At 39.9% G+C, this 16,871-nt stretch overlaps 1 protein-coding gene across 1 annotated transcript in view; it reads left to right on the forward strand.

The window, feature by feature from the left end:
• Window positions 1-12,155: 12,155 nt before the first annotated feature.
• LOC138963806 (uncharacterized) overlaps window positions 12,156-16,871 on the forward strand; it is a 65,684-nt gene continuing 60,968 nt past the window's right edge. The window contains exons 1-2 of the mRNA XM_070335659.1: window positions 12,156-12,310; window positions 12,861-13,097. Coding sequence (XP_070191760.1) covers window positions 12,232-12,310; window positions 12,861-13,097 — 316 coding nt within the window. The 5' untranslated portion in view covers window positions 12,156-12,231. The remainder of the gene's footprint in view (window positions 12,311-12,860; window positions 13,098-16,871) is intronic.

A 16,871-nucleotide genomic window follows, 5' to 3' on the forward strand; every position in this document is an offset into this window, starting at 1 on the left:
ACCTTGTTCCTCCTTTCGCTGTTATTTCTTATGTTCTTGAAATATCAGGGTAAATTTAAGTTCAATGCGCAACAAGCAAAACCAATGTCCCCAAAGTATCATTATAGGCACGGTTACGTTACTTGACATACCGGTGGTTGCTTACAGCTGACACAGAGCTTGTAACACAGAGCAAACAGAACAGAGAAAAGTGATTCGTTATTTGGAAGACTGGTTGGTTGAAGGTACTGAACTTGTCAAATCCAGGTGCACGGAGCCCCTGGGGCTTTTAGCCATACCTCAGGCAGCTATCCGTTAGACGAACTACCAAGTTTCATTGACTTGCACCCAAAGAGTCAAGAACTGCGATTTTTTTACGAATTAATTTCGTGCTCGGACCCGGCTGGTCTTGACCTATTTTTGGATCTAAATTTAGATCAGGTAGATCACCACATCATGCACAAAAAGTCACGTCACTAGCAAACTATGTCAGACATCATCATGAGTTTGTGTAAAACAAAATGGAGGCCGGAATAACTCAGTTGAATCGAACTCCGACCAAACACCACGTAATAACTAGGTTAATTTATGCACTCGCGTGAACAAGAAACTGTCGAGCTTCACAGATGTCGTCGTTGGGTAGTTTTAGGTTTGTTTTACTACCATAGGAGGATTTTTGAACTGTAAATGCACCCAGCTGCAACAAAAACGCAAAACGAAGGCTGTGAGCTGCACTGTGCCTTTAAGAGAGAGAGAGACAGAGACAGGGAGTCAGACAGAGACATACATAGAGCGAAATGGAGAGACGGAGACAGAGTAAGACAGAGAGACCGTCAGGGATTGAGAGAGACACAGACAGGCAGGTTTTTGTTACCGTCACCTTTTGCTTATGGAATTGACGAATTCGCTGAAAATTCACTTATTCTCGTAAAAGCGACCATGTATATCGCTTCAGATATGTGTTGCATGGCATTGCGATACAGGCAGCCTTCAAGTCGGACACATTACAAAATCCAACAGCTTATGTTTCGTTGAATTAATCTTGCAACTGAAAGTTGTTATTCTCTTTAGATCGCAACAAAAAACTCCAACTTTGCACATCATTGTTTGTTTAATGGTATGTGTCCACGTGAAAGTATAAGGATTCTATCAACAGACTGATACTTAACAAGTAACATGATCGCGTGCGTGGGGAACATATTACCTTGAAATACTGCCTTGAGTTTCAGTCAAATTCACTTCGGTGTTTTGAGTCATGAAGTATATGTATAGCTTCAAAAACCATGACCCCTCCATGTTCCCCAGAAAGTCAAAGTTAATAAGAATAAGAAGAATAAAAATAAGAATACTTTATTATCTCATAGAGAAATTCAGGCATGGTACATAACAATAATACAAACAAGACATTGATTTTACATAAGAGTTAGATTCTATGATTCGTAAGTAACAATTCTATGAAATCCTATTTCCTCAAACACGAGCTACTATTATACACGTCTCGAGGAATTAATTATTATCAGGCCCTTCAATCAGGGGTGGGCTTATGATATGCTGGGTGATCTTAGAATAACCCTTTTTAGCGGATGAGCGTATGATACGAAGAGCGGGGCACGAGGTGAGTGCCTGCAGAACAAAATGTAATAACTCCTAAAATACTAATTATCCTGCAACCATATTACAGTTGTCAAAACCCGAAATGTAGCGCTACTTATTCACGTTGCTCTTTTTACAAAAAAAAATGCGTATCTATTGAATAACTATCCAAAACACAAGGCAGGTCGCTGATTTGTGGTCGGGTGCTCTTATGAAATACCCCCCTGTGCGCTTATGATAGCTTGATTTTTCGGATCGGATGCGCTTATGACTGGTTTTTCGCTGCGCTGCCTAGTTTTTGCTTGATGACCTGAATGATCTTAATTAAATGTTCTCATTTTACAGATCATGGATTATAGATGTTACCACTTTCTTGCTACCTTGTTGCTACTAAAACGTATACACATTATTTTATTTAGCCCTTTGCCGCGACAAGGTTCGCCGATACCGGCACTTGTCTAGACAGTGACGTCATTCATAGATGACGCCAATCATAAATGACGTTTGTCAAGGGAACTTATGCTTTCAAGTGTTGCTGCTTCCAGTGACAGGAAGGTATAGAGATAATATAGTTCTCTGCTTCACCAAATGTACGACCAATAGTGAGATGTTTTGTGTCCTTTTATACTTCCCACTAATACTGCCGACAAACTAGCCAGAATTGCACTATTGCGCCTAGACAGAAAAAGGGTTAGACAAAAATGCAGCCTCAATGACATCTCTCAATTATTTCACGCTCATTATCATAAAGGAATGTTGATATGAAAACAAAAACACTAATAGGGTTTGAGATGCGTTCTGTTTGTAGATGGAGTATTCTGGGATCATGGACGGCAGTGGTATTGACCTGGACATATCTCAGGAGATTTAAGTGGAAACTACCCAGGCTGACCCAGGACCACCCCCAGCCAGCAGCACGCCTGCGAAGCCTGCGAAGAAGGACAGGGGGAAGACTCACCTGTGTACTGCTTGTGGAAACACCTACAAGCACTTGCCAAATCTCAGGCGACATATCAGGGCTACTCACGAAGAGGGTTTCCAGTGTTTCATCTGTAAAAAGGCGCTGGTTAGTCAAGTCGCGCTGGAGTCTCACTTGAACAGCCATGAAAAGAAGAAGCCATTCAGCTGTGCTGCCTGTAAGACTTACCAGAGCAGGACCAGTCTTGCACAGCACTCCTGCAGCAGCAAACCACAGAGCTTTCCGTGCGATGAATGCCCCAAAGTGTGCCCATCGAAGAAGGCTTTAACTCAGCACAGGCTGAAGCATGCACCAATGCCAGAGTTTCGGTGCCAGTTTTGTGGCGTGGAGTTCAAGTTCAGACAGGGAAGAGATCGTCATGTCAAAAGCAGATGCAGGGTTGCCCAGGAAACAAAAACATCTAAGGATTCTTATCCACCTTTGATGTTGCAACCGCTTTAAAGTTACTGTTCAGAACTTTGTGAAAAGGAAACAAACACTTGTTTGTTAGAGTTTAATTTTACTCCCTTTGGTTTCATGAAGACGCAAGATTAGTTTCATATTATTGATTTTAATAAAAGCATAGAAAACTTGCAAAATATTAATTTCAATCTCTCTCTCTTTCTCTCTCATAAGTTTACTTTCTAATATTAATTAACTGTAATTAAATTGTATGTACAGTCATTGAAGCCTTGTCTGGTCATAATATGTCAAGGTCAAAGAAGCCGTTTCAAGTTGTATTGGGAGGCCTGTTGGCTGTGTAGACAGCACGATTCCCCGGGGATACAGCGACCCGGGTTCCAATCCCGGCTGGGCCTTGAGTATGGCGCCTGTATAGTGCGATGTTTGCCGCGCCTTGAGTCGGCTTTGGCTTCGCAGGCGTGCTGCTGGCTGGGGGTGGTCCTGGGTCAGCCTGGGTAGTTTCCACTTGAATCTCCTGAGATATGTCCAGGTCAATACCACTGCCGTCCATGATCCCAGAATACTCCATCTACAAACAGAACGCATCTCAAACCCTATTAGTGTTTTTGTTTTCATATCAACATTCCTTTATGAAAGTGGTGTGTGTTTTAGCTAGGATAATGAGCGTGAAATAATTGAGATGTCATTGAGGCTGCATTTTTGTCTAACCCTGTTTCTGTCCAGGCGCAATAGTGCAATTCTGGCTAGTTTGTCGGCAGTATTAGTAGGAAGTATAAAAAGACACAAAACATCTCACTATTGGTCGTACATTTGGTGAAGCAGAGAACTATATTTTATCCTACATACGTGAGAGAGACACCCGTGAGATCATAATCGTTCAAATCACACGTGTGTATATCATGTAAATGAGGTCATGTCAAGCAAGTCTGGCAGGGACCTGTTTTTCCACTGCGTATGATGCCAAAGTCACCGAGACAAACGTCATTATAGAAACACAAATTGCGCTCGCTAATTACCCTCGATGAATCTTTACAACTAACACGTCACGCCACACTTTCAGAGTGACGTTTCTTTGCTTTGACGTAATAGGTTGCACGAGGCTTTAGAAGAGATCGAGGTTCCAAAACAAGCGTCTTCAATTTAGCTGCCTCGAATGCAGGACATTCTCAGTAAAATACACGTAAGTACAGTATGTAGGATAAACAGAATGTGAATACTACATGGCTTGCTGTGTCGTACCAGATTTACACTCGTTTGTTTTTCAAATAGTGAACAGCTCGCTTTCGCTCGCAGTTCAATATTTAAAAAAACAACTCGTGTAAATCTGGTACGACACAGCAAGCCATGTAGTATTCTCTATATCTATATACCTTCCTGTCACTGGAAGCAGCAACACTTGAAAGCATAAGTTCCCTTGACAAACGTCATTTATGATTGGCGTCATCTATGAATGACGTCACTGTCTAGACAAGTGCCGGTATCGGCGAACCTTGTCGCGGCAAAGGGCTAAATAAAATAATGTGTATACGTTTTAGTAGCAACAAGGTAGCAAGAAAGTGGTAACATCTATAATCCATGATCTGTAAAATGAGAACATTTAATTAAGATCATTCAGGTCATCAAGCAAAACACTAGGCAGCGCAGCGAAAAACCAGTCATAAGCGCATCCGATCCGAAAAATCAAGCTATCATAAGCGCACAGGGGGTATTTCATAAGAGCACCCGACCACAAATCGGCGACATGCCTTGTGTTTTGGATAGTTATTCAATAGATACGCATTTTTTTGTAAAAAGAGCAACGTGAATAAGTAGCGCTACATTTCGGGTTTTGACAACTGTAATATGGTTGCAGGATAATTAGTATTTTAGGAGTTATTACATTTTTTCTGCAGACACTCACCTCGTGCCCCGCTCTTCGTATCATACGCTCATCCGCTAAAAAGGGTTATTCTAAGATCACCCAGCATATCATAAGCCCACCCCTGATTGAAGGGCCTGATTATGGGCTAAACATTAAATGCTGTGAATGTTTGACTGTGGCTGACATAGCCCCCCCCCCCCTGCTTGATTGTATTGACTGTGTCGATGAACGAGAAAAGAAACCATTCGAGGGACGTGTGTATCGGCGACAAATATCGTGGTGTGTTCATCTGTGCAGATTATTACGGTGTTTCATAGATTGTCCCTAACTGGATTACATGACTCACATTGACATTATATTGCACACACATTGCTTCCTAAACAAGATAAGCGAATCAATGAAATCAAGGTAAATAAATAATTTCAAACAAGGTAGTTGAATCAAACAAAACAAAGCTATTAATAATCCTGTCTTAGGTTCCATGATTGACTGATTGATATGCCATTCAATAGTTTCCCAATAGACGATTTTCGAAAATAACTCTGTCAGCAGGGGTAACCTAACTTTGGCGGTGGTCATGTGACACCTACAACGAAAAGTGTGCCAAATAGCCAATTGGAGGACCGGGAATGGATGTTTTAGTTGGGGTACGAAAATGGGTGCAATCATTTGTTTGCAGAGTGTATACAAGATATGAAGAAAATGCTTTCATGTTATCATATACAGAACATTGTCTGGGAAGAATTGTTTATTTATGGCAGTGGTATAAAACGTGACTAAATTATGGACATGTTTGTGGGAAAACGTGGAGTTATTTTGTCACTTACCACGTACAAGAAAAGCGGAATATAAGAATATCAAAACCTTGTTAAAATAGACAAGATCACAAAGTCAAAAACGTGAGTGTCAGTATGACTATTTGAGGAACGACTTTACGCGAGGAAAAAGGCATTGTCCAGAGTTAAAAAGGTAAGCTTAATGGTGCAAGGGTGTGTATGCTATCGAACGCTTTGAATGATATCACATTGTGAATATTTGTATTCAAAGTAACTGCATTGATTCTATTAAAATTGAATGGAGCAGGGCGGGGATGTAGCTCAGTGGGTAGCGCGCTGGATTTGTATCCAGTTGGCCGCTGTCAGCGTGAGTTCGTCCCCACGTTCGGCGAGAGATTTATTTCTCAGAGTCAACTTTGTGTGCAGACTCTCCTCGGTGTCCGAACACCCCCGTGTGTAGGCTTCACGCAAGCACAAGACCAAGTGCGCACGAAAAAGATCATTTAATCCATGTCAGAGTTCGGTGGGTTATAGAAACACGAAAATACCCAGCATGCTTCCTCCGAAAACGGCGTATGGCTGCCTAAATGGCGGGGTAAAAAACGGTAATACACGTAAAATTCCACGCGTGCAAATAAAACACGAGTGTACGTCGGAGTTTCAGCCCACGAACGCAGAAGAAGAAAGAAGAAGAATGGAGCAAACCGTGCAGACGTGACTATACCTGCTATTCACAACCCGGACAGAAAATATTTTAGTTTGAAGGCTGGTAAAAGAAAAGAGGGGGGGGGGGGGTTGTTTAGATGGTGGGGTGGGGGTGGGGGAGGGGTTGGGGTAGGTTGTATCGAGGTTTATTTGCAAAATAAATCCGAGTTGTTTGCTGTGTGCTGCTTTTAATCACATCAAAGCTATTACTACAGTCAGAGTGTCAGTGGCGTATCTGCATTCACTTAATGCCGCCTCAACTTTACCAAATGCCGGATATGACGTCATCAAAGACATTCAGAAAAAAAAGAAAAAAAAGTATGGGGATATCATACCCAGGAACTCTCATGACAAATTTCATAAAGATCGGTTCAGTAGTTTACTCTGAATCGCTCTACACACACACACACACACACACACACACACACACACACACACACACACACACACACACACACACACACACACACACACATACACCACGACCCTCGTCTCGATTTCCCCCTCTACGTTAAAACATTTAGTCAAAACTTGACTAAATTTAAAAACGATCGAGCTACCACTATGTGCAAAGGTCTTGCAGAATTAAATATGTACAGAGTATTAAACCTCGCGTCATCCCCCGCCCCACCCCCCACCCCTCTTCCGCTTCATTGGCTCACGTAAGTGTAGCCTATGCGATGATAAACTTTGTCTGTCTGTGCGTGCGTGCGTGTGTGTGTGTGTGTGTGTGTGTGTGTGTGTGATAGAAACTTTAACATTTCCGAGTCTATGGATAAAGCTCGCATAAGAAGATTACGTCTCGGTCAAAAGTGTTTGACGTGTGTGATAGAAACTATTTGAAGACGTCACATTATGACGTAAGAGGGTTAGACGTCACGCAAAGGAATTACTGAAAGTCTCGGTCATTGTTATTGTAAGCGGGCCGCGACTAGTTGGCAGATCCAGGGTCTCGCTTTCTTGCACAGTTTCACCTATGCTTACTGTCTGTGTGTGTGTGTGTGTGTGTGTGTGTGTGTGTGTGTGTGTGTGTGTGTGTGTGTGACGGAGTGATTGAGTTTGTGTTACTGTTTGTCGATTTCTTACGTGAGCCTTGAAGGCTTCGCCTCTTGTTTTGTTGAAAGTGTCATTGAACGAGAAATACAGAGTTGAGGGACGTGTATGTCGTTGCAAAAGTCCCTATTGTAGAAATGCCGGCGTCAAACTTTGCCTTTGTGACAACAAGCCACTACCAAATAGCACAACTGGTTTTTTTTAAACGATCTTTTCATAGCAGATGGTCTTCTATTGCATGTCTTTTACTTCCTAGTCGGGCCCGTAGGAAGACGCGTACAGGTGGTCTACCCAGATTGTGCGTATCTGAGGGAGGTCGTTTGTGAGTCTGTCTGTCTGTGGATATTTGATAGATTACATGGAGAACACCGAACTTTGCCTTTAACTTCCACGAAACAAATACGTATCTGGAGAACAACATGTACACAAAGAAGTGCCACACATTAAATTAATTCTGACTATTTCAAGATTGAGCCTATCAAATTAAAATCAACAGAAACATTAAAACAAAACAAGTCGCGTAAGGCGAAAATACAACATTTAGTCAAACTGTCGAACTCACAGAATGAATTGAAACTAAACGCAATGCAATTTTTCAGCAAGACCGTATACTCGTAGCATCGTCAGTCCACCGCTCGTGGCAAAGGCAGTGAAATTGACAAGAAGAGCGGGGTAGTAGTTGCGCTGAGAAGGATAGCACGCTTTACTGTACCTCTCTTCGTTTTAACTTTCTGAGCGTGTTTTTAATATAAACATATCATATCTATATGTTTTTGGAATCAGGAACCGACCAGGAATAAGATGAAATTGTTTTTAAAACGATTTCGGAAATTTGATTTTAATCATAATTTTTATATTTTAAATTTTCAGAGCTTGTTTTTAATCCGAATATAACATATTTCTATGTTTTTGGAATCAGAACATGATGAAGAATAAAATAAATAATTTTAATCACAATTTTCAGATTTTTAATGACCAAAGTCATTAATTAATGTGTAAGCCTCCATGCTGAAATGCAATACAAAAGTCCGGCCTTTGTCGAAGATTGCTTGGCCAAAATGTCAGTCAATTAGATTGAAAAATGAAGGTGTGACAGTGCCGCCTCAACTTTTACAAAAATCCGGATACGACGTCATAAAAGACATTTATCGACAAAATGAAAAAAACGTCTGGGGATTTCATACCCAGGAACTATCATGTAAAATTTCATAAAGATCGGTACAGTAGTTTAGTGTGAATCGCTCTACACACACACACACGCACAGACACACACTCATACACCACGACCCTCGTCTCGATTCCCCCTCTATGTTAAAACATTTAGTCAAAACTTACTGCGTTCCGTGGATAGGTTACATTGCCGAATATATATATATATATATATATATATATATATAAAACATCAGAAATTGTGAAAGAAACAATTGAAAGTCAGCAGAGACTTTCTTCCGAGATTTGTTAAAATCTCTTAGCAGAGATAGAGAGAGAAGTAAGTATCCCTTCACAGACAGCCTATTGGGAGCATCAGACCCTCCTCAAGGGGGACCGAGATTTACAGAACAAAGTCCCTTTGTGGGGGACGTATCGCAAGGTAATCTAGTCCTGAGGAGGACCATTGTATTTGTACCTAGACCAGACACGTGTTTCGACACTATTGTGTCTCATCAGTGGTCAGGTGGTACTAATGGCGAGAGTTGTCAACCCATGGTATCCAACTAAGAAGCAAACCATTCTCTGAATGGTAGCTTCTGTTGGCATGGGAGACTACCCTCATCTGACAACCCCAAGAGGATATCTGTGAAGGGAAACACTTTGATTTAAGGCCAAAGTGTAGAATTGATATTTATTAAGAAAGAATTTAGAAATTTAGACAAGTTTTAACCAAGAAATTAGGTTATATATATATATAGTTGGCTACCCAAATTGTTGGGCAAAGACCTTCCTCAGGGAAGGAATATAATATAGGCCCTAAGTATAAATCCGCCTATAGGGCGACCATTGTAAAAAGGGGTTTTATGGCTACCAGTGCTATATCCGTTGTTTTTAAAGCAATATTAACTAAATTTTGTAATTACATTTGCTAATTGACCTACACCCAACACGGTCAAGAATTGACTGTGAAAATCAGTCAAAATTAAGATATAGGTGTTTTACATCGTCGCCTTAATGATGATGATATGTTTACACTCAGTTAAAAAAGATATTTGTATAAGTATCGTGGTTGACTAAAGATCCTTTTTTGCAAAGGACGGCCTAAGTCTCAAAATCACTTGTTCAATTTTGTGCTCAAACGGTAAATCCCAACTTGATGCGATTTACAAGCAAGATACGTTAGGCACTGTCTCCTCGATAGCGCATGGGGTCAATGTTGTCAGGCCAATGGAATTGGAGAAAAAGACGCCAACACTTGGGGCGACCGACTTTTGGTCGCCCTAAATCGAAAGTGTTGTAAAATGGGGGCTTTAGGGCGACATTTGGTCGACCTAAGTCGGATTAGCATTTAAAACATCAGAAATTGTGAAAGAAACAATTGAAAGTCAGCAGAGACTTTCTTCCGAGATTTGTTAAAATCTCTTAGCAGAGAAAGAGAGAGAGAAAAAAGTATCCCTTCACAGACAGCCTATTGGGAGCACCAGACCCTCCTCAAGGGGGGACCGAGACTTACAAAGCAAAGTCCCTTTGTGGGGGACGTATTACAAGGAAGTCTAGTCCTGAGAAGGATCATTGTTTTTGTACCCATATATATATATAGAAATGTTTAATGAGAGCGCTGCTAAAAATGCCAAAATGTGCACTCGATCGCTTGTACTTTAAAAAAAAAGTTAAATATAGCATGACGTTAAGAGCGAGAATGCATAGAAATTACGTCATGAGCAAGGAAGATCATCCTTTACTCTGTGTGTGTCTCCACCGCCTACATTCCAACAAGGAATTTTGAAAGCAGGGAGCACACTAGAGGTAATGGAATAGGTGGGGGGAGGGGGTAAGAATTAGATCTAGAAAGAACTCTTCACAGACAGCCTACTGGAGAATCAAACCCTTTCGGAGCCGATTGCAACACTGAACATGAATAACCCGAGGAGAGTTCTACAACCTCAAAGGATTGAGAATTCACCGAAATGCATTTAAGGGCATTCTCATAGAGTGCTGAACATGAAAAGGTCCGTTTTTGTTTAGCCAAGACTGCTACCGGTTTCGAGCTGAGAAGCTCTCATCAGGCAGTCTCTTGGCTTAAAACAGAGAAGAACTCTCAAACTTCTATGCAAAAGAGAAAACCACATTTCTGCGGTAGGCCCTCTGCATAGACGAGAATCTTTCTTTGATTCCCCTGCAACTGTCAGTAAAGAGTATGAAAAAGAAATTTTGAAGTATCAGCAGCTGCTCTTGGTTGTTGAAGCAACAAAATAGAAATTGTTAATGAGAGCGCTGCTAAAAATACCAAAATGTGCACTCGATCGCTTGTACTTTTAAAAAAAAGTTAAATATAGAATGACGCCAAGAGCGAGAATGCATAGAAATTACGTCATGAGCAAGGGAGATCATCCTTTACTCTGTGTGTGTCTCCACCGCCTACATTCCAACAAGGAATTTTGAAAGCAGGGAGCACACTAGAGGTAATGGAATAGGTGGGGGGAGGGGGTAAGAATTAGATCTAGAAAGAACTCTTCACAGACAGCCTACTGGAGAATCAAACCCTTTCGGAGCCGATTGCAACACTGAACAAGAATAACCCGAGGAGAGTTCTACAACTTCAAAGGATTGAGAATTCACCGAAGTGCATTTAAGGGCATTCTCATAGAGTGCTGAACCTGAAAAGGTCCGTTTTTGTTTAGCCAAGACTGCTACCGGTTTCGAGCTGAGAAGCTCTCATCAGGCGGTCTCTTGGCATAAAACAGAGAAGAACTCTCAAACTTCTATGCAAAAGAGAAAACCACATTTCTGCGGTAGGCCCTCTGCATAGACGAGAATCTTTCTTTGATTCTCCTGCAACTGTCAGTGAAGAGTATGAAAAAGAAATTTTGAAGTATCAGCAGCTGCTCTTGGTTGTTGAAGCAACAAAATAGAAATGTTTAATGAGAGCGTTGCTAAAAATGCCAAAATGTGCACTCGATCGCTTGTACTTTTAAAAAGTATTAGATCTAGAAAGAACTCTTCACAGACAGCCTACTGGAGAATCAAACCCTTTCGGAGCCGATTACAACACTGAACAAGAATAACCCGAGGAGAGTTCTACAACCTCAAAGGATTGAGAATTCATCGAAATGCATTTAAGGGCATTCTCAGAGAGTGCTGAAAAAGTATGAAAAAGAAATTTTGAAGTATCAGCAGCTGCTCTTGGTTGTTGAAGCAACAAAATAGAAATTTTTAATGAGAGCGCTGCTAAAAATGCCAAAATGTGCACTCGATCGCTTGCACTTTTAAAGACAAGTTAAATATAGAATGACGTCAATATATATAGAATGACGTCAAGAGCGAATATAGAATGACGTCAGAGTAAAGGATGACCTCGCTTGCTCATGACGTAATTTCTCTGCATTCTCGCTCTTGACGTCATTCCATATTTAACTTTTCTTCAAAAGTACAAGCGATCGAGTGCACATTTTGGCATTTTTAGCAGCGCTCTCATTATAAATTTATATGTATTTATATGTATATCGGTCGTCATCAGATACAGTCTTAGACCCGCTGGTCATACAACACACTTGTACGCCAGCCCCCCCCCCCCCCCCCTTTTCCTACGCCCCTATGTGTAAATAGACTTTGGGACGAGAGTGCTTTCCTTTTGCGGGAGGAATACCGAGAAGAAGAACGCTGTGTGCTGAATGTTCCGACCTGTTGAATTAAAGTGTAATAGTTTCCTCGTATAGTTCGTTACAAGCAATATGAACGACATGTATCTCAAATATATCATTATATTATTGTCTTCGTGTTGTGCTATCGTCACAGCAAACCCGAATGTTGGTGAGTATAACTCTGCTTTGTTGTTGTTTTTGACTCTACCTTGCCTTTTGATGACACGTACTCAAATGTTACTCTTGTTTAACGTCACATAGCTTGTCACTAAGAACCTCCACCGCTCTCCCGTTCACATATCCTAATCTTCTGTTTTGTAGGCCTAGAAATGTAACAAGTATGTAGCAGCCCCTTTCATGTTTCGTATCCAATGACTTGTATCTATCTTGTTCAGCTATACTATGCATTCAATGCACATCTCAAAAGCGAGACAACATTGTCTTGCTGTACATACAGTATGGTGGTGGTGTGTGTGTTCAAATGTATATAATACAGTCGTAAACTTATCGAAAGGTAGAACCCGCCAATCATTCAGTCGAAGGAATTTGTTCCCCTTTCTGTCCGTTTGACCTCGTACGTTCTGTCTGCATGCATGTGCCTGTGCGTTCGCCTGTAGTTGCATGTGTATCAATGTCAGAGAGTCAATATTTTTGTTTCTGTGTACGCTGGCTCATTAGCAGTGTTCACTCTGTGTGTGAAATCCACCCTATGTGTGCAGAAAACGTGGCGACAGGGAAAACGTACAATCAGATAAGCAAGGACGATGATCAAGGACCGTCCAGTAACGCTGCCAACGGCAACACACGTGGAGATATCACCAACAAAAACTGTATCAGCACGAACTCGAGAGGTGGCGACTCTAATCCTTACCCATATGGCACGTATCACTGGTGGGAGGTGGATCTGGGCGGCACATACCCTGTCTACAACATCACCGTCTGGTCAGATGACGAAAGTGAGTTTTCCAAAACATGCTATAGCAGCACCATATCATGACAGGTCGAATAGAAAACATTTGGACCGTGTTTTTTTCACCTCCCTCCCCTCCCTCCCCTTCTTGAAATGCGACCTCCCTCTCCTGGTTCTGCTAAGTAAAGTAGATAAACATAATGGTTGTTGCATGGGATTTGTTTGTCTCTTCAACCTATAATTGGCTCTGTCGGGACCGATTTAGATTATTTCTCTTCCTTGTTCAGTTTAAAATACGTTCTTTGTGTTTCAAACTATTTGCAATAAGTTCGCATGATGGACAGGAAACATAGGGTAAATGAGACAACAACAGCACTCCCTTTGAATACACCAACTATATTGTCGCAATGGCAGTAGCGCTGTTATGGTACAACATGAGTCCGGGAAAACCCGTGTTTGGACGGCGTCTGTGTCAAGCCTGGACTATTCATTTGTGTGCAACCAGTGGTAAAGGAGGGTTAAAGGATTCACTCTGTCCATGTGTATGTTTGTTTTATCAGAGCCTTGATTCATCTGTGTGTATGACTGTTGTACTACTATATTGTTTATAGTCCGTGATCTAAGTGGACCAAATAGGTGAATTGTTATCATTTGGGAATCCTCCATATGCTTAGCTGCTTTGTGAAGTATTGTATCTCTGCTATCATAAACAGCTATGCCTCAAAAAAACTTATAATGGCAGCTTTCATAACAGAATGTGTCTCCAAAGGGGGTCACTGTCCGCAAAAATGCTCGACTTAGAAAAAGGGGGTTACTTTCTACAAGACTCATAATTCTGCTCACAATGCATTGTTGGTGTACACAGTCTGAAGCAACTCTACGGCATATGTATGAAGTGTTGACTCATTGCAGAAAATAAAGTCAATGATAAGACGTCATTGTGCAAATGACGTAATGTTTGCGGTATGTAATGAAAAAAGGAAAATCTATATGTTCCGTTCTTTTTATATTTAGTCAAGTTTTGACTAAATATTTTAACGTAGAGGGGGGAATCGAGACGAGGGTCGTGGTGTATGTGTGTGTGTCTGTCTGTCTGTGTGTGTGTGTAGAGCGATTCAGACTAAACTACTGGACCGATCTTTATGAAATTTGACATGAGAGTTCCTGGGTATGAAATCCCCATACGTTGTTTTCTTTTTTTCAATAAATGTCTTTGATGACGTCATATCCGGCTTTTCGTGAAAGTTGAGGCGGCACTGTCACGCTCTCATTTTTCAACCAAATTGGTTGAAATTTTGGTCAAGTAATCTTCGACGAAGGCCGAGGTTTGGTATTGCATTTCAGCGTGGTGGCTTAAAAACTAATGAGTGAGTTTGGTCATTAAAAATCTGAAAATTGTAAAAAAAAAAAAAAAAAATTTATAAAACGATCCAAATTTACGTTTATCTTATTCTCCATTATTTGCTGATTCCAAAAACATATAAATATGTTATATTCGGATTAAAAACAAGCTCTGAAAATTAAATATATAAAAAGTATTATCAAAATTAAATTGTCCAAATCAATTTAAAAACACTTTCATCTTATTCCTTGTCGGTTCCTGATTCCTAAAACATATAGATATGATATGTTTGGATTAAAAACACGCTCAGAAAGTTAAAACAAAGAGAGGTACAGAAAAGCGTGCTATCCTTCTTAGCGTAACTACTACCCCGCTCTTCTTGTCAATTTCACTGCCTTTGCCATGAGCGGTGGACTGACGATGCTACGAGTATACGGTCTTGCTGAAAAATGGCATTGCGTTCAGTTTCATTCTGTGAGTTCGACAGCTACTTGACTAAATGTTGTATTTTCGCCTTACGCGACTTGTTCAGTTTTATTGAAGCCTCTACAAAACACTGATCAAAGATATTGTACTGTCAAACGTTCATACATCAATTGTGACTAAAAGTATGAATATTTTTGAAAGTCTGAACAAAGCGTTTCCACAGAATCGCCACGTCTTTAAAACAACCACTTGGTTTGAAAAAAAGTCCAAAGTTTGGTATTTCAATAAAAACTTATTTTCACAACAACAACAACAGTTTAGAAGTGGTTAGAAAGAACAATTAGTTCTATGTATGTAATTAAGGTCAACTTGTTGCATGAGCTTTAGTTTCTTCTGATTCCTTTGCTATTTAAGGCCACAGAGGGGACGGACGTTTGTTCAAAAACGTGTTTGGAGTTCTCAACATTATTAGGTAATTTGAATACCATATTATAATCGTTGTGAAATGTCATTTTGTCGTTGTCAACCTCTTTCTTGCAATAACATGATTATTGTACATACTATGTTATAAACATTCGACACCATTTTGAAATGTGTTGACGCTGCTTTCTCAGAATCATTTGTTTAAGCATCAGTGCCGTCATTGGGACATATTCAATAATTTAGACTAACTGTCAAAGTTTCTTGCTCTCTGTTGTGTTTTCACCAGATATAGTGTATTTGTGCAGTAAAAGAGAGACATTTTAAGAATTACACAGGAATGATTTTTAGACATTTTGTCAGAGTACACCAACTTGCCCTTTTCCTGTTCATTATTTTGTGCTTATATAATATCTACCAAAACATCAAATTTGTTCCAAAGTTTGAAAATAAGGAATATTAAGCGATTGATTTGTGCATGGGAGAAGCGAAATTTGAGCATTGTAGGGAAAATATGTATTGTGAAAACGTTTTTAATTTCACAATGTGTGTATATTATGCAAGCGTTTGTATTACCTGACTGTGTTTTGAATGAAGTCAATACCTTATTGTTTAGATTTTTGTGGCGAAAAAGAGATTGTAATCGGAAGGCCTTTGAAAAGGTGAAAAGAAGCGTTTTATGTTTTGAAATTGAAAAAGGTGGTTTAAAAATGATCGATATTAGGCAAATGCAAATGTCTTTTTTAATACAATGGGTTTCACAACTGACTACATCAAATGAAAATGATAATTGGAGTTTCACTCCAAAGATGATGTATTTGCGTTTTGGAAAGCATTTTGAATGTTTCTTATCGAATGTAAACAGTGCAAGATTTAAAGGGTTAGACCTAGTGAAATCACACTTTTGGAAAGCAGTATTAAAATATTGGCTGGATAATAACCACTACGATCGTGGGACAGTCGGGCCGACTTTATTATGGAATAATGCATGCATAACGTATAGTGGCAAAGTTTTATTTTTTGAAAGTTGGATACAACGAGGTGTATTGGTATTAACTGACATTGTACGTTCGGGAGACATATTATCATATCAAGACATATGTGATTTGATTGGATATTCGCCAAACCGAATTCTTGAATATAATGTTGTAAAAGCTGCTGTGTCATTATTTATGAGGAAAAATGTTGTAAATATGACTGATGATGTTTGTATTACCTTACCACTGTTTAACGGCAAAAATATGTTAAGTGCCAGAGAATATAGGAAAGAGATTATTAATATGAAAACAGATGTACCATGTTCCGGAGGATTTTGGAAGAGAAAGTTTAATGTAGAAAATGATGAACGATCTTGGATAGTTGCCTATCAGTCAACACAAGAGACTAGATTAAGAGTTTTACACTGGAAAATTATGCACAACATTTATCCGACCAACATTCTCCTGTGTAAAATGAAAGTAACGGAAACTAATAAATGTAATTACTGTTGTGATGTAACTGATTTCATTGAACACTTCTTTTTTGAATGCCCGGTTGTATACAAATTCTGGAAGTTTATTGAAGAATTTATTTTTCGTACTTTAGAAATTAAAATTGTTTTGAAAGTTAGTGATGTTTTATTTGGTATGCATT

This window comes from Littorina saxatilis, linkage group LG4 (assembly GCF_037325665.1).
Source record: "Littorina saxatilis isolate snail1 linkage group LG4, US_GU_Lsax_2.0, whole genome shotgun sequence".
Classification (NCBI taxonomy): Eukaryota; Metazoa; Mollusca; class Gastropoda; order Littorinimorpha; family Littorinidae; genus Littorina; species Littorina saxatilis.